The sequence below is a fragment of the Trematomus bernacchii genome, unplaced genomic scaffold (genome assembly GCF_902827165.1).
Source record: "Trematomus bernacchii unplaced genomic scaffold, fTreBer1.1, whole genome shotgun sequence".
NCBI classification, from domain to species: Eukaryota; Metazoa; Chordata; class Actinopteri; order Perciformes; family Nototheniidae; genus Trematomus; species Trematomus bernacchii.
In genome coordinates this window covers 12,162,083-12,180,580 of record NW_022987705.1, presented here as the reverse complement: position 1 = coordinate 12,180,580, position 18,498 = coordinate 12,162,083, and the positions used below count along the sequence as shown (strand labels likewise).

The window sequence follows — 18,498 nt, the reverse complement described above, 5'->3', positions numbered from 1 at the left end:
GTTAAGTGCTCATGGGGTCGTACAGTACAACAGGCCTATTAGAAGAGAGTACTGAGGGGGCAGCACCCCCAGACGCCACTTCTTTAATATTGCATGTTGGCACTGCGGTTCCTCGCAGCCTCAGCTAGCTGCCATGGTTCAGTTTGGCTTGGTTTGGATGTGATATTGTCGCCTTGAGTGTTCATGTGTGTGTTTGGATGGCGAGCGCTGTCTGAGGTGGCGATGGAGGAGGTGTGCTGTAGGTTCGCCCGGTGTCGTAGGAGGACATCTTCTCTCACTCTGACACTGCCCCGATGCAAACTGGTAAGACTTAAAAAATAGGGGTTTGCCTTTATTCTAAGGGGCACAACACAAGTACATTGGTTCACCTTGTATGAGAGATAAAACCCACCTGCCTTGCTTTGTAGTCAATCCAATTTTTAACTGTCTTAGTTGGTCTCTTAATAATGTTTGCATCTTTATCTATTGTTTATTGGTAGACCAGTTGGTTTTCACAGCTCTGCTTAATGTGTAACCTCTGAAACCTTAATGTTGATACATTTGGTAGTAATACCTTGACTTGACTTTTGTTGGTCTTATTGTGTCTCTTATGGTGACCGACATTGAGTATGTGTCCAGCTTTGCAGGGCTTCTGACAATGTGGTCATTTCCTGTGCATCTGTTACTGTTAGTCTACCACAAGGGTAGTCTCTGATTTAGTCAGGCTAACGCTAGTTTTCTTTGTGGCTTCATAGGAGGAATATCTGTTTTGTGTTACACTTTGTCCACGAGGTGTCCTGTGCTGTGTATCTTGGGATTCATAATATTGATGTCCAGTGTCTTAATTAGGTGTTAAAATGGCAATGGAAGTGTATTTGCGTGCTTTGCATCTGGCTCTAAATGAGTTTGAGTAAACTTGTAATATCTATTTGATGGTGTGTTCCGTGTGTTCCGTGTTCCGTGTGCACATATAACATGTAAGCAATTTGCATTAAACAAAGCTTGTCCTGACATCCTAATAAGTCAGCCACAGCCAGGATGTACTGCTCAGTGGTTTTGATAAGGTCACTACAAACATATAACACCAGTCTCAAACCTCCAACCTTCCTCTGTCCATCAGAAATGAAATATATCATGCTGTAATTCACAGCCGTGTGAAGCCTCTTCATCCTCTTCATGTTAATTATGTTGGAGTATAACATGTCAAACACTGCCAAACCAGCGTTGGCTTTCAAGCTAATGAAATACCCGTCTGTGTGTTTGTGAGAGAGCGTGTATTTGTGCTTGTTCCGATACACACTATGTTGTATATGTTGACTCTATTAAACTAATTTTCTCTTCTCTTTTTTCTCCTTCTGTGTCTCTACCACTTCCTGTCCGTCTGAACAGCTTCCTGCGGACCTCAATAAGATGCACCTAACAGACCACGCCCATCAGCAGGTGATGCACATGGCCCCCAGCCAATCAGGATGCAGCATCGCCAGTGACTCGGGGAGTAGCAGCCTATCAGATATTTACCAGGTGGGTCCTTTATTGCTAATTTTAAAATATAGTCTCTTCTTTTAAATGACTTTCTCTTTTTAAGACTGCAGTCACAACTGACCACTTTTCTGCAACATTGTATGTACAGTTTTGTTTTTTTGGACCAATGTGCCAACCAACCTTAAAATCATGACATATCGACATTGTCAAGTAACAGTTCAATGAAATCTCATGTTTTGTAAGTTTACCATCAAAGTTTGGACCTTTTACATTTAACTTTGCCAGTCTTTTTCCCCTGTGTAACATATTTTAAGTTTATTGTATAAGAAGTTCAACATCAGTATAATCAATCCAATTGTCCCAGTATCAAGTATTTAGAATATCCTGTTGCTTAACTGTCCAGTATTTTTTTTTTATATAAGAAAGCTTTTGATACATTTCAAATAATGTTTTCCTTCCCTGCTGCCATTATCACTTCTTTGGCACAAACCATTAATAAACCCTTCCACCACAGCACTGCCAAAACACCTGGTCTGTGGTGAAGATGGTTGATTCAGTTCATTTTGCACCAATTATGTGCACCTGTAGCATATCCGTCATTCCTCTACCCTCCCTCCCTGTAATCCTCTGTATCTCACTAATTATCGCACATCAGTTGTGCATCCCGGTGTTCCTCTGTACTTCCTGCTGCGGATGAAAGGTCACATACAGGAAATGAACCTAACCCTTTCCGATCCGTCTATAGCTGGCTGCAGATATAGGAGCTGTAACATTGTCAGTGTAGCTGGGTTTATAACAGGTTGTCCTGTGGGCAGATTCCACAGGTTGTTTGTAGCATATAGTAGCAGGTAAATTGAAAGAGTTTGACATCTAGTGTACAACACTAGTGCAAATGATGTTGGACTTAACTTCAAAATATGTTTTTTCTAAATGTGAATGTCAGTAATCCAGGCCTATTTACTCCAATTCCTGTCAGATTTTGTCATTTCACATTATCCTCTTAAAGTAAATTCATTCATTTAAAATATGTTTTCTTAGCGTTGTGTCTACGACCCTTTTGCTTCTTACTGGTGTTTGCTTTTAATGTCAGCACACTAGCCAGCTTATAACATTGTTGCGTTTTTCAATTATCCAGCTTAAGTGTTAAATGTACAAAAGTATTATTGACAGAGTACGAGCTCTTCATATTTTTCCTCTCCTCTTGTATTAGCCTCACCTTTACGTGACATTTCGGAGCATTCAATAGCTCAGTGTGCTTTTGAATTGAATGCCTTTCTCGAGTGCAGGGTATTTAAATGGCCGTGAACCAATAATCCATAAAAGGGTACATGACGAGGCTGACATCTCATCATTTTAATCCCTCAAACCTCCTAATCTCCTCTTTTTACACAGAAAGTCGTAACAAATCCAAGAACCTTTTAATATTACACTTCAGTCCTGACACTGGGTGCTGCAGTTTTTTTTGTTTCTTTCTTAAATGTTTGTTTATGCATGTGTGGGTTAGGAGGGGTTCCCCTTTTGACACCAGCTTGTTAGCATTGTAGGCTTTCATCAGGGGAAATGGTGAAGTCCATTAGCTACAAACTAATGAGCTGTTTACAAGTTAATGAGCTGCTATGATCAATGAGTGCCGCTGGCCACACAACTAATGAGCAAGTTTGTTTTCAGTTACGGACCGTCCACACAGCAGCGTTAAAAAAATCTTGGAGGTGGGCGTATCTGAAGCTTGGGGATTTTTTGCGAGCAAGGCACCAACAACCAATCACATGAATCTCCCGCCCGCGACATACGAAGCAAAAACGTTTGAAGTAAACTGGATATAAACTCCCCAAACAGGCGAAAACATACCACTGTCTCTGCCACCTCCCTCCATGCCTGGCTCCTCCGGTTTATATCCCGGTAGGTAAATAGGGACTGGTCATAAAGCACCGTGGTGATTCCCTACCGCTAATTTCTCCTCCATTTTTTGGAATATGAGGAAATGACCTGCGGTATGTCTCTCCCAGCATACACGCCGTTTGATTGGCTAGAGCTTGAACTGTCAGATGTGCGTACACGGGATTTGATTGGCTGACGCTTCCACCTCAGCCTCAAAAGTTGAACATTGCTCAACTTTGAATCCTGAAAATCCTGAAAATCTCCGCTCGCCTGCCCACAATGCAGTTCGGCGAAAAGTGAGGGAAAGTGACGTCACCCCATTCAAAGTGAATGGGCAGAAGCGTTTCAAGATTTTTTAACGCTGCTGTGTGGACGGTCCGTTAGGGTCCTTTACAATGCTAATATCCTTATTAGAAAATATAGGTTTAATATCTCTCAAATACACTATAAACATTACAATTAAGAAGTACATACAAACTATAATAAAAAAGTAGAACAAAGAAGTTTTTCTCCAAGGTATTGGAAGGCGTACAAATAAGAGAGCTACAGTTTTGCTGCTTTCTTCGAACATATCAAAAGTTTACCATCATCCGTGTGTGGTGGAGGATTGTCTCTCTGTCTCTCTGACTCACAGTTTAGACCTGGCCGTGCTCTCTCTCACCCTCTGTGTGTGTCCAGTAAAACAACGCCACAGATCTTTCTCCTGCTTTCCCAGGGATGACTTTCTCCTATGCAGCAGTGTTCAGTCAGCAATGATAAGTTTGTTGCAGCAGCAATTTGCATACATTTCCATATTGTCCTGGAACATTGTTTGCACCATGAAAGAGAAACACCTTAAAAATATATTAGGGATGAGCCCAAACATGTTTTCTTTGATTTTACCTGTGAAAAACCTTGGGGGAAATAAAGACAACCCCAGTTTGATTGTTTATTGACGGGGAGAAAATCCTTAAATAAGCCTCAACATCTCATGGTGGTGCAGTTAAGTAGGAAAAGGGTCTATGAATAACTGGTGACCTACAGTAGAAGTACCAGGGCAAGGAGCTGATGAATAATAGAAAATGTTAGTGTCCGACTTTTCACATGAGCTCTCAATGGAAAAGAGACTAAAATGACATAATTCAGATATTCTAACCTCCTTTTCTGCCACAACCTGTCCTCCTTCCTCCGCCTGTTTGTGAGCGTTCGTAGATTGATGTAAGTTAGGTCGGCCTGGGTCAGACGTCCAACACAGAGACCTGATCTCTTCATCCTGAGATTAGATATTTATCACACGGATCTGATCCCATCAGCTTGTCGCTGACCCGTTTCTGTGTTTGTTTACACCTGTCTTAAAGCGCTTTAGTCGGCTCTGGTTCTCAGCTGTCAGGACTGTTTTTGTCATGGCTTTCTTTTTTTCCTACTATCTCCATTACCTTAAGCTGACTCACAGTTGTTCACTTTACTCCAACTCCAGACTTTTCAACTCCATCTGCCTCCTCCTGTTCTCACTGCCCATACTTCTGCCCTTTCCCTTCATCTCTCCAGACAGTCACCTGTACAGTATTTCTCCTATTATTCTCTATTCCTCCCACATGACACTATTCTTTTCTCTGTTTTTCCTCTCCTTTCTGCCACTTTCTCGTAGTCTGCCACAGCACTGTAGAATGTAGGGTTTCTCGGGCAGCTCTGATGTCCCTCGACTCTAGGAACTGTCCTCCTTGCTCAAACTCAGTCTGAGACCGGGGGAATTGGACTGAAAGGGCACATCCTGCATTCTGAATGAACCGGTCTCCCAAAAGCCCTGAGAGATATGTCAGCAGCAGAGGGCGAGATGTTATTGTCTCAGGGATATCACCACAGCACACAGGATTTGAACCACTTCTATAACAGCCTCTATTTGACAATAAGGAGTTATGTCGGGGACTATAAAAAACCACTGCTGCACTTTTAGCCTCGAGGACTCAATAAATCAGTGGTGATGGAAAAGTGAAAAACATAGATTTTCACTTGGGGACAACTTGTTGGACAAACTGTTGTCGATATATTTGGTTTAAGTGACTCATTTGTTTTTTTTTACCCCTAAGTGTAATTTACATTTGAGCTGCTTTTGTTTCTGAAGGTCCAATTAATGAAATCCTAACATTTACATTCACTTTTAATATGCAAGTCATTTAAAATTGGTGACAAGGTAAAGAAAACCAGGATTCACATTTTATTTTTGACAGGAAAGTATTTTTCCTGCTTGTCTGTTCTTATATTTCAAAATATTAGGCTGAAAGGAATGTACCTAAGGGCAGAATTTGTAGCTGTTGTGTAAATGTCCTCGAAATAGCTGTCTATGAAAACAAGAGTGAACCTGCGCCTGAACTCGGGATGGCTTGTTAGCTTAATTTCCCTGCCTCCAGAGAATCCTATAAAACCCATTGGCAAGATACCAATTCTCAAAAGAAAGCCAAGAGCTGGATCGTGTTGTAGGTTTGGGAGTTCATCCGGTAGTGTGTAGGATAGCAAATTCACTTTTTCATTCTTTCCTCATTCCACTCTACTAATCAATGACTTCAAAATGCATACAAGTACATTTTCCCTAGTCAAATTCAACTTTTATACATACTCTCTTTTCCTCCCTGTAACAGGTTTATGGACATTGTTAAACACACAAAAAACAAATCTTAACTAAGGCATGTAGACTGCAACGCTTGTTGCCCAGTCATAAGCAAATTGAATACAATAAATAAGAGAAATAATGGATTTTAAGCAAAGACCGGAACCAATTAGGCTCTATTATCCTAGAATACTGTATTTGCTTTCAGGCCTACCTGATAGAGCCAACAGATGGCCTGCAGCGCTGCCAGCACCACTGGGGAGCTCCGCCTTCCACCTCTAGGTCAATGGTTCAATCCCCACCCGACCTGAAAGCCCCAATGCCCCTTTAGAGCCGTACCCTGCCAACCATCTGTCTGCAGTACACACTGGAAACAGGGTTACATATGAATTATTACAGCTGGATTTAAATATTTGGCTGTTTGGGAATTGGTGTCAGGATTTTAGCCCAGGGTCACAGGTACAGCTGCTCAAGGTTATTCCTCAGGTGTTGTTTTTCCCCCCACAAATAATCATCACAAAACAAAGGGGAGATGTAATCAAGATTCAAGGTATTTTGCTAATCAAGGTTATTTGATAGCTTATTCATATACACATTTCACTCAACTGAATGGCAAAGGACACATACTGTTTATTCTATAAATGACACCCTAAGTTCAAACTAAAACTATAAAAGAACATGTAAAAAAGATATCTTTGAATTTAGATGCTTTTTCCTTAAAAATGTGCCCCTTTCATTCCAATAATTAAATAATACTGATTCATTTTGTGTGCCAATTTCTTAATACATTCTCCATCATGTTAAAATATTGTCGTGTTGGAACACCACAGTGCAGAATTAAACTGGTGCACATCAACATCTGGGAGTTGAATTGGTACACATTACTTATCCAATACTAGTTCCTACGTCTAGTTATTGCTCTGATTATACCTTCATCTTAACTGAAGCGCCCACAGACTGCTTCCTCCTGTCCTTGTCCTGTTACCAACCACTGTGCTGCTTTCTCCACCATCTTTGTTCTGCAGGCCACAGAGAGCGAGCTGGGAGATGTGGACCTGTCTGGACTTCCAGAGGCTGCAGTGGACAGCGAGGAAGAGGAGGAGGAAGATGAGGACCTAGAGAGAGCGTCAGACACTCTTGTAGGCCGAGACTTGGTCCGAGAGTGTCTGGAAAAAGAGCCAGCAGACCGAAACGATGACGACATTGGTGAGTCTGACTCTAACCATTCTGCTTGTTTGGTCTTCATATTAACCTTCAATGTTCTATTGAATTTGAAAGCAGCTTTTAAAGGGTATTCATCTTTCTCGCCTACAATCCACCGTTGAATAGCGCACTTCAAATCTCATTGAAATGAGGCACTCATACAGAATATGCCTGCGTGTCTCTTGAAACACTTACAGGACTGTCAGTTACTATTTTTAGACGTTGTACTTAGCATACAGTCCTCACATACATCATCTATCATTCAATAAGCAAAGAGGAGATACACAACTCCCCTCTTTCACAAAAGCAGCCCTCACAGTGGTCTCTAAACACAGGTGCCCTTCCACTGTGTATTTTAAAGCAGGCAATCAGAGAGACGACCTCATTAGCGGCACCCAGCGGGGGGGTCCTGTGGGAGAAGGTGACCACATGAAAGAGATGAGAGGAGTTGTAAAGGCCCGGCCTGCTGAGTGCATGCTGGGAGGCTGGCCTTCTCGTGGTCCTCACCTTTCACTCATTCAGATATAAGAACTTGAGAATTTGAGGGAAATCAGTAAATTAATGAATACATTTTTCTTCCTAAATAAAGTTGACTTAAGTTACGGAGTCATTTGCCATAAGTTTGCCTCTCAGGATAATACTATATACCTTTATGATTTAGTGTTTAGATAAGATTTAGCTTTTATTCCATTTTATTTGACCAATCCCTTTGTTTATCCTATCAATAGAATTCCTGAAAGTCTTTCACTCCTAAATATATGGGGAGATATATTTTGTGTTGACTATCAAAAGGGGCACCCTGGAGGGGTCACCTTTCCAATCTGAGAAATAGCAAGATGGTTAAAAGTCTTGGCAACGTCTTCTATCCGTTGCCTTATTAATGAATGGATAACTGCATCCTCTAAAAGGTATTGAATTAAAACAATATTCGAAGGAAAATTCTGTCTTTGTTAAATAAACACATGAAAAATAATCAGGGGTGGCATGAGGACATAGCCAGCCAAAAAAAGACTGCAAAGAAGTACGTCATCGATCCTGAATACTGTCATTAAATATTCATCTTATTATTACTACATTCCATTACTGCCTGATTAATACCACTCTGCTGGTGGATCTATATTCAAAGCCTTTAGTCAGAAGGTGGGGCTTTAATCTGCGTAGCTCACCAGATTGTTGGTTTCCACTGGATAGTTTCCAATCATAATATTCAATATGTACTAAATGTAATATCATCTTTAATTTTGCTCACATTTTTAAACATACAACCATCTGGCACTTCAAACTGTTTAAAAACATTCAGAATGACCTCAATTAGTGTGACCCAGGTTTTGGAAGAGCAAAGTAAAGAAGAAAAAGAGAGTAAATGAACGAGGCGATAACAGCAGGGGGAATAGAGGAAGCTGCTCAGCCAGGATCACAGTGTGCAGGATGGAGCTGGGTCACTATGTTCTCACACACAGTGGAGGGGGGGGGGGGGGGGGGATGGGTGGAGATCTGGAAGGGAGGAACACGGTGTGAAAGTTTCTCATTAGGCATGAAAAGCCTTAGCAGTGATAGCATGCACTGCTCCTGGCCGTATCATCACTGAGAGATACTGTTATCTGTGTTGTTATGATGTTTGAAAGGGTATACAATTTCACATTCTCCATTTTCTAAAAGGTTACTTTGTACTTGAATTCACAGTAGCCTTGGTGATGTATGTGTACATGCAGTAGGGGGCATTCAAAAGTCCATACTTTGTTTTAGAAATGCTGTTGTTAGTCAATGGTTAAAAATCAATGAGTGTGTTAACCACACACCTGAGAAGCAAACCTTGTTTTGGTCACACAGATGACATCAATACATGCTCTTTACATGGTTCAAAAGAGTTTATGCTTTCTCTTCAATGCATTTCTTCTCTCCCTTTTATCCTTTTTGTGGCAAATAGAGCAACTGCTGGAGTTCATGCATCAGCTGCCTGCCTTTGCCAACATGACCATGTCTGTGCGGAGAGACCTGTGCAGCGTGATGGTGTTTGAGGTGGTGGAGCAGGCAGGCACGGTCATCCTGCAAGACAAAAAGGAGGTAGGAACGAACTCATAGCATTCACACATATATGTATTCGTGAGTAGAAATGTATCAAACTGCAAAGGGGCCTTGTACAATTTGGAGAAAGAGAGAATGCTTTTTTGCTGCATGTCGCACTTAGATCGATATCTAATGGGGTGATTATCGTGTGCAAAGTATGTCTGTTTGATTACATCTTTGTAAGCATTATTTATTCAACATTAATCAATACAGAATCTGATGTGTTTTCTGATTCTTAAATGTCTTTCCATGGCCTGCAAATCGTTATCTTTCAAAAGGCACACAAAAAAACAAACAACCATTAAGGTAGGTAAGCCAAGGTGAACATGCACACTTTGTAAAATAGACAATAAAGAAAGGATGTTAAAGCAGAACACAAAAACACTCAGTTTTGAGAGCAGGTGGTGACATGTGAGTAGAGATAAACACATCGTCGCCACCTTCCAGTCTATCCAAAGCTCATTCTTCTACAGAAACTGCTATGTGCAAAGTCACTGCAGAGTAAAAGCCCTGTCAATCTCCTGAGCTGCTACACAGCTAATTAATTAAGTTACATGGCTGAGAAACGGCAGCTCTGTCATGGCTGCTTGGTTACACACAGCAGCGTTGGAAACGTCAGCGTGATAAATGGCGATGAACTGCTCCAGGAGGAAGGGAATCCACGTCAGCAGGACAGAACCACACACACACACGGACACACACACACATATATACATGAATAGGCTGTGTGCATTGTAAAGTGTGCCTCCATACTGTCTGTGTCGAGTCATTTGATGAACAGGTCCTCTCCACTCTGTCTCTGTGGACCCGTGTTGAAGGTCAGAGAGAAGCACTTGACTCCTCTCACAGATTAACACCACTCTGCTAACTGAGAGAGGGAGGGAGAGGAAAATAAAAATAATCTAAAGTAGTGTAACAGAAATAAATACAGTAAAATAATACAGGTAAAGTGCGGAAAAGGAGGATAACATGCAGGGAGTGGGCGAAATCAACTTACGTTTCTTTAATCCCCATTTTATTTGATAAATAAGGAACCTGAGAAAAATAAAGTCTTACAGGCTGTAGTCTTTGCAGGCTGCCATAATTATTCATGATATAAACTCAAGTATGTATAATGAAAATAGCCTCTTAAAGGTGGGGTAAGTTTGAGAAACCGGCTCGAGATACACTTTTTGTTATATTCCATGGAATGCTCTTAACATCCCGATAGCAATGAATATCTTAAGTGCTTTGACAAAAAATCCATACAAAAATGTCATCTGTGGAAGCCGTAATACTGTAAAAAGCACGACCAATCATTTTAGCCGGCCCGGCTAAAATAACTGGATGGCCTACCTGCCTGTCAGCCTTCCATCTGTGCACTAACTTATCTCGTGCCCTCATTGGTCATGTGCGCGTTCGTGTGTGTTGGAGGCGGGGCTCTGTAAGGAAGTGGGAGATTTTTTCCGGCTGTGTATTTTCAAATTCTAGCGATCTCGAGCTGGTTTCTCCAAAATTACCCACCCCACCTTCAAGGTGTCTTGTGTTTAATACTGAATGTAGTTTATTACCTTACCTCACCTTACTTTTTAGAAAAGAACTTGGTTGCCTACGTTTGGTGTGAGAAGAGGGAAATCTGTCTTTGGTTTCCATGTGAAAGATCTTCCAGTGAAAAAGGTTCACTATAACACATTAAATCATATTTAGACAAGTTATATGAAAGGACATTTATATATTAATAACACAATAGAAGCTACAATACAAGTATATGAAGGTACAGGATAGTGAGGTCTGAATTAAGGTTTAATAAATAGATATAACATGCTGTGTGCTTAGGTAGAAAGCTGCCTTCAAAGAAAAGAAGCTGTCTTTACTGATTTAGATATTTTATGGCAACAGGGAAAATGTTTTTTTTTATTTTGAATGACTTTTTATCGTTGCTGAGAAATAAGGAGAGTGAGCAGCTCACTGGCATAAAGGGAAACAAAGAAGCACCGAGAGAATTGGAGATTTGCGGTTTGAGAAATAGTGAGGGAATGAAAAGGCAATGAGGAGGAAATATCAGTTATAGTTGCGGATGAAGCCCCGGGGTTTGTTCCCCCCCCCCCCTCCATCCGCTCGCACCCCAAAATGAATGGCTTGTTATATTATGCCTGCTGGCATTTCCTTTTCAATAGCCACCACTAGAGACACAATACCTCTTCACACTGTACTCATGCCTCACACAAAGCACATTATGCTCCCATAACGATAAATGTCAGCTGGTAATATAGAGCCATTTCAACAGCCATTCTTGTGCAGTGTTATAGGTCAGTTGATTACATAGTGCTTCTACTTTCAAATCCCTCAAACATTACAGTTATATCCACTGTTCTCTTTGAAATCTTTACGACAAATGTATTATAATCTTTAGTCTTGAGATAAGGTATGAAGTATTTTCAATTCAAAAAGGTCCATATGAAGTCACAAGACCTGAACAACAGGCTCGGGGCTTAACAGGTTAAGTCAAGTCGATCTGAAAGTCATTAAATGTGTTGACTCGTGAATCTACCTCCTTGTATTACATAACAGTAGTTTCATTAGGCACACAACCATTTACAGTATATTGACTTAACTGTGAAAAGAGCAGGAATTGAGAGCAATAAGAAGAACCACAAGCCAGCACTAGTGTTGGCATCATGACTAAATGTTTGATACTGAATGGTTGATGATTTTGTCTGCAGCTGGACCTCTGGTATGTTATCCTGAACGGGGCAGTGGAGATCAGCCATCCAGAGGGGAGAGTGGAGACTCTTTGCATGGGCAACAGCTTCGGCATCTCACCCTCACTGGACAAACAGTTCATGAACGGAGAAGTTCGTACCAAAGGGGACGACTGCCAGGTAAAGAGGATTCATTGTCAAGCATCTTGCTGCAAGATTGATAGACTTACAGATTCAATGTGATTGTTAACAAAAGACGGTGATACAATTACAGATTACTTAGTAAAAATGTGTTTTCTTGGCAGACTTGGACATTATTTGTTAAGCTGCAATACAAAAACAAAGTGAAAGTATCTGATATTTCCATTTATGTTATCACTTTCTTTTAATGCTGTTGCAATCATCCTTACACATTTTGTTGTATTCATTTGGTTTTAGTTCATTTAAGGGTGTATTTCCTTTTTTTATCTTTCACTGCTTTTTTTATACTGCATCTTATGTTCATTTCTTCTTTTGACTACAGTGAAGTGTTCTGCAACCAGAAATAGATAATGGCACATCTTAATTTAGAGATTCTCCTTTAAACCTTTCTTTTATTTATTAAAAAAAGTTGACATTTGAAAGTTACTTCAGCGCCTCTTTTGGTGTACCTTTTAAAATACAGAATCTTGCTTGTAAATGAAACCACAGGCCTTTCTACCTTGTCATTTAGGGTCAGACGTGATTACAAATAGGCATGCCGGTTTCTCACAGGAAGCCATCCTTGATACAAAGCATGATTATAAAGCTGTTGATGAGCCTTTAAAGGCAAAAAAAAAAGCCTAGCGAGTGCTTGTGGTAACAGCCCCTCTGTCCACTGCCCAGTTCCTCCGCTGCACGTATCATTTCCTGTCTTCAGATACACAGGAAGTTTCAGAAGGGGCTTAGCAACGCAAATGCAGAAATTGGTGATTTAGTGAGGGGAAGCGCAGACGGAGACAATGCTGTAGGGCGGTGAAGAGTCACATCTTGGCGCTTTCTGTCAGTGTGATAATGGGAAGTTAGTGGATTCTTCTGCAAAATGGATAGCTGACAGGATCTTTGACCGCCGTTGGTACTTTTATTGAGGCTTCTTTCACTTTAGTTGGTGTGTTTTGGACCTTCCACCCCTCCCATGTCTTTCTCTGCCCGCCCTCATGCTTCTGCTCTGCTGTTGTTTGAGTACCCGGCTGTGGTGCCGAGCAGTGTGTTGCTCTACTACAAATTCACACGTTGTCCCCATGTCATCCTCGACAAGTTCGTCTGCGTGGCCCAGGAGGACTACTGGCGCATCCTCAACCATGTGGAAAAGAACACGCACAAGGTGGAGGAGGAGGGGGAGATCGTGATGGTGAAGGAGCACCGCGAGCTGGACCGCAGCGGGACCAGGAAGGGACACATTGTCATCAAGGTCAGAGATTTTAAGATAAAAGTCTTGTTAGATTTCAAGGAACTGGACTTCCAAGAAAGCTTTTTGCTGTTCTGAAGTGTTCCCTGAAAGTCTTCTAGTCCCAGAGGTTTCTGTTCTGTGTCTGACCCCGACCTCTGACAAGATCAGTGTTGTAACACACAATTAGTATCTCTTTAAAATGCTAATCCATTGCTTATAAAGTAAGGATTGCATGGTTGTTCAAGTTCAAATGTAAGGTCAAGTTGGACTGGTGTTAAACCCAGAGCTCAACATTTGTTAGTGAACTCAATTTACATTAGAAATACAATTAACCTTCATCAAGAGCATGTCTGAAACCACATGAGACGGGTACAACAGGAAGGTTAAGGGTTACATTTAGCTGCTCAAAAGTATGCTTAGTTCCACCCTTAACTTGGGTATACATGACCAACTTCTAACATCAGGAAATAATCATACTTTATTCTTTATTATGTACTAAATATGCTGAAATGCTTTGGATTGATTTTTAGTACCACCTCATTATAAATCGACCATGCCCTCCTATACAGTTTCGTGCAGAAACATCAATGCGGCTGCTCTGTGTTCTTAGCTGATCGTTTAGAGGCAGCGTTAGCACTATTAGTGTTTGTCGGAGCATTTTCTTGTTCGCTACATCGCAGTGCGCTCCAAGGCCTTTTGATCCTTTTCCCGGGCCTCCAGAGGCAGCCAGGTATTGATCAGATAATGGGCCTGAATGATTCTCTTGGCCACCGCTCCGAGGAAGGCTGTTGGCTCCAAAACATATCCAGCGGAGATGAGTCAATTCGTGTGTTAGCCTTTCCCTGTCTGTCTTTGGCTTTGTTCTTTATTGTGTCAGACAAAAGTGGAGGCCTTCTAGTTTCTCTTCCCTGTAACATGAATCATTTCCCCTAGAAACTTTGCTCTGGTGACATTAACAAACTCACTTAAACCGAAAGTCTAGAGTATCTGACTTCTTATATGTGATTCGGATGAATAACAATCAAAGATGTAGACAAAGAAATCACAAATGTTATAATAGTACATTTAGATTGAGGGTTTATACAGAAATGATGTCACACCTCAGTCACAAATGATCGAGTGTGATGTTGTAAAAGAGCTATTGTGTGTGTGTGTGTGTGTGTGTGTGTGGTGTGTGTGTGTGTGTGGGTGTGTGGGTGTGGGGGGGTGGGTGTGGGGGGGTGGGGTGGGGGTGTGTGGGTGTGGGGGTGGGTGGATGTGTGTGTGCCTGTGTTTGTTTTATTGATGGGTGACTGACAGCTCAGTTCAATAGCTGCAGTGTATGTTCTTGTCACTTTTATGATTTATGTCGACATAAGTTATTTAAGTGTGTGTGTGTGGTGTGTGTGTGTGTGTGTGTGTGTGTGTGTGTGTGTGTGTGTGTGTGTGTGTGTGTGTGTGTGTGGTGTGTGTGTGTGTGTTGTGTGTGTGTGTGTGTGTGTGTGTGTGTGTGTGTGTGTGTGTGTGTGTGTGTGTGTGTGTGTGTGTGTGTGTGTGTGTGTGTGTGTGTGTGTGTGTGTGTGTGTGTGTGTGTGTGTGTGTGTGTGTGTGTGTGTGTGTGTGTGTGTGTGTGTGTGGATTACATGTGCCCTTGTGTCAATTCAGCTGTCCTACATCTGTGTGTAAGAGTGAGGGCTGTATATTTTTCTCCTTGTATCCTCATGTGTGTGTGTATATATATATTACCACCCTAGGGAACCCCCGACCGTCTGATCATGCACCTGGTGGAGGAGCCGTCGGTGGTGGACCCCACTTACATCGAGGACTTCCTGCTGACCTACAGGACTTTCATCTCAAATCCTATGGTGGTCGGCAGGAAACTGCTGGAGTGGTTTTATATGGACAACCTTCGAGACACAGTGAGTTTTTTTGGACGTTTCTGTTTGTATGTACACTCTGTTGTTAAAGGTGTGGCCACATTTGCATGCATGTTTGGACAAGAGTAGATAATAAAGTCAAGGTCAAGTGTGTAGGAATGTTCAGGTCCTTTTCTGTAAGTAAAGGTTTAAAGGTCACCGATTACACAAAATCCACTTTTTCATGTCTTTTATACATCAACATGTGTCCCCTCTGTGTAAAGAGATTCTGAAAGTTTCAGGAAAAAAGATTCTCTCTCTTTTTGTCCTGATCCATTTATATAAAAACCTGTCTGAAAATGAGCTGATCAGATGTGGGCCAATTAGTGATGTTATAATGTTTTTTTGGCTTGTGTAACCATTAGCCAATAACCAACCAAGGTAACACCCCCCCACCTTATCACCTGAATCTCCTCCTACAGCACCGTTGTGTTTAACCAAATATCTCTCAGAGGGGCGTTGGGAGTGGCTCCTTATTTTCATCTAAAGGAAAAGACAGAGAAACAGGGCTGAAACAGAGGGGATTATGGGATGCTGCAATGCATGATCTGTTTGGTATTTCAAGCCAAACACTTCAGAGACAGGTTCTGTATATATCTGAGAACTATAATATATTGATGAAAAAAAGTATAATAGGGGACCTTTAAGGGTAGTTTTACATCCAAAAGTTGAAACGTTATACATTATTTCACTCTGTATGTGTGCCTGATGGTCCTTACGTTCTTAGCACTACTTATGTTTTGTATTCATGCTTGTCGATGAGAATTGTTGTCGCTCACATCCCAATCGATACACGTTCAGCCAGCTCAGCTGTCTTTGAGCACAGCAGCGATTTGTCCATGCCTGGCACTCCCACTGTCCATACAGTGACTGCTTTAACCCAAGATTAGTCGTGTACTGTCAATACTCTTTATGTGGTTGTCATTCAGGCTTATAATAATCTTTAGCTCCGTTAAACAGGATCTAATCCTGTACAAGACGAGCAGGGAAAAAGATACAGTATGTGGAAAGAGAGGAGGAGGGATGGCGTGAGAAGTGAAAGAAAGAGTGGAAAGTAGACATTGATTGATTGAAGCTCCGTGTTGATGCATTGGTTGCTTTTCTGACCTTTTGTAAAGGTTAGAACAATGTTACCACCGGTGTAAATTTGCAGAAATAATTGTTTCCGGATTCCCTTTGCTTTAGGTTTTTCTTCCAATTATTGTTGGCAAAATGAAGCAGTCAACCGATTGTTAAACCTTTCCTCTGCAGCCATGCACATGATCATTATTTAGACTCCCTGCTGTTTCCTATGTTTTACAGTAAAGACTTCTAAAGGCTGTGTTTTTTATGAATTAAAACTGACATTTGATCATTAGCAGTGCATTGTGGCAGAAATTAAAGTTGATGTTAACTGATTTAAGCATTAATTATAGATGAAAAATATTTAACACAGGCAGTTTTGACAGCATGTAATGTAAAGAGGTCTCCACTTAAAGCAATCTTGTTGTCAAGCATTTAGCTTTCCAAAGTGTCCCTGAGCAACTACTAGCTCCCACGGTCCTGCAGAGTAGTTAAACATGACCTCTGACCCCACACCTACAGTACAAGCACTCTGAAAGAGCTCTCAACACATTTCTTGTCAAAGCAAAGGTACTTAAATACTGTTAGAACTGAAGAGGTAAAGTAAAATGTGACAGGAACTGTGTCAAAAGAAGAGTGTGTTTTGTGGCTCCACTAAATAAAGCTTTCAATTTGTTCTCACAGGTGACGAGAATAGTGCTGCTGTGGGTCAACAACCACTTCAACGACTTTGAGGGCGACCCGGCCATGACACGCTTCCTGGAGGACTTTGAGAGACATCTAGAAACTGCAGTAAGAACAAGAAAAACTTAGGTTTTTTTTTTGATTCAGTTCAGATAGTGGATTTGAATTCCCTGAGTCCCTCAAGACATAGAGTCAGAATACTAGCTCAGATCAAACCATTATTATACTATAATTTACTTTCTCATGCAAAAGCTACTTAGCACACATCAATAAAAAGCCAATTTAAATGCAAGACTTCTCAAACTCAACATTTTTCCATCTTTGTCAGAAAATGAAGGGCCATTTGAGGCTGCTGAATATAGCATGTGCGGCCAAGGCAAAGTGGAGACAGGTCACTCTGCAGAAGGCTTCCAGGGAGTCTCCGCTCTACTTCAGCGTGCAGGGCGGCAGCGAGAGAGGGTTCGGCATCTTTATTGAGTCGGTGGAACCAGGGAGCAAGGCAGCCGAGGCCGGACTCAAACGGGGAGATCAGGTGAGAGGACAACACAAATTAAGCGGTGTTTCACTATTAGACATGATGTATTTCTACTTTTTTAAGAAATAGACCAAGCGGTACATAATATCCAACTTCCAACAAAATCTCACAATTTCCAAATGCTTTCCAGTTTATGATTTGATCATGTCTGTATTGCCTTATACAGCACATTTTCCAACTGACTGCTTTGTTTTTACATTTAACTAAAAAAGCTGACAAGAAACAACCGTTTTCCATTCAGGCTTCCCTGCTGTCATACTGCTCTGCACACTTCCCTTTTTAGTGTCATTTAGAAAGGAACCACATTAATTTCAGTCTTTGTATTTAGTAAACTGCTTGGGAAAATTGCCTAGTCAGGACAGTTTGGAATAATATTGTGATAGGCATACCAGAATACAGCTGAAGTGTTTCAGATGTCAGAAAAAAAGATAAAATACATTTGTCTTGAGTGAAATGCATGCTATTAATTTGACTTCTGCTATCATTTTTTTATTTCATTTCTTGTTTCAGATCATGGAGATCAATGGTCAAAACTTTGAGAACATCTCCTTCTCCAAAGCAGTTGACATCCTGAGAAATAACACACATCTCGCCCTAACTGCCAAAACCAACATATTTGGTAAGCAAAGTCGCATTATTTGTACTCGCATATAGAACAATCTGCTTTAATTCACATCAGTGCTAATCATTTGAGAAAGCGACCAACCCCCCTCCTCCTCTCTTCATACTTCCATCTAGTGTTCAAAGAGCTCCTGAGCAGGATCACGCACGAGAAGAAGAACGGCGTCCCTCACATTCCCAAGATCCAGGAGAAAAAAGGAAACCGCTTCTCCATCCCCGACCTTCCCGGAGACATGGAGTTCCCGACAGACCACAAGAGCACGAGGAAGATGAAGGCCAACACTGTGTCAGGAGGACGGAACAAGATCAGGAAGATGCTGGAGAAGACGCGCTTCAGTATACTGCCACCCAAACCATTCAGGTAGGAAGACATGTACACTGCTGTCTTCATTCAGCCAGTGCTTGAATGGGAAAGAAAA

General features: G+C 41.4%; 1 protein-coding gene across 3 annotated transcripts in view; it reads left to right on the top strand.

Moving 5' to 3' along the window:
• Window positions 1-18,498, top strand: part of rapgef6 (Rap guanine nucleotide exchange factor (GEF) 6) — a 144,362-nt gene that overhangs the window by 93,635 nt on the left and 32,229 nt on the right. For all 3 annotated transcript variants that reach the window (XM_034139958.1, XM_034139959.1, XM_034139957.1), the window contains 10 exons: window positions 1,369-1,500; window positions 6,949-7,129; window positions 9,054-9,190; window positions 11,896-12,054; window positions 13,151-13,303; window positions 15,016-15,180; window positions 16,924-17,031; window positions 17,252-17,455; window positions 17,969-18,077; window positions 18,197-18,440. In XM_034139958.1, the coding sequence (XP_033995849.1) occupies window positions 1,369-1,500; window positions 6,949-7,129; window positions 9,054-9,190; window positions 11,896-12,054; window positions 13,151-13,303; window positions 15,016-15,180; window positions 16,924-17,031; window positions 17,252-17,455; window positions 17,969-18,077; window positions 18,197-18,440 (1,592 nt within the window). The remainder of the gene's footprint in view (window positions 1-1,368; window positions 1,501-6,948; window positions 7,130-9,053; window positions 9,191-11,895; window positions 12,055-13,150; window positions 13,304-15,015; window positions 15,181-16,923; window positions 17,032-17,251; window positions 17,456-17,968; window positions 18,078-18,196; window positions 18,441-18,498) is intronic.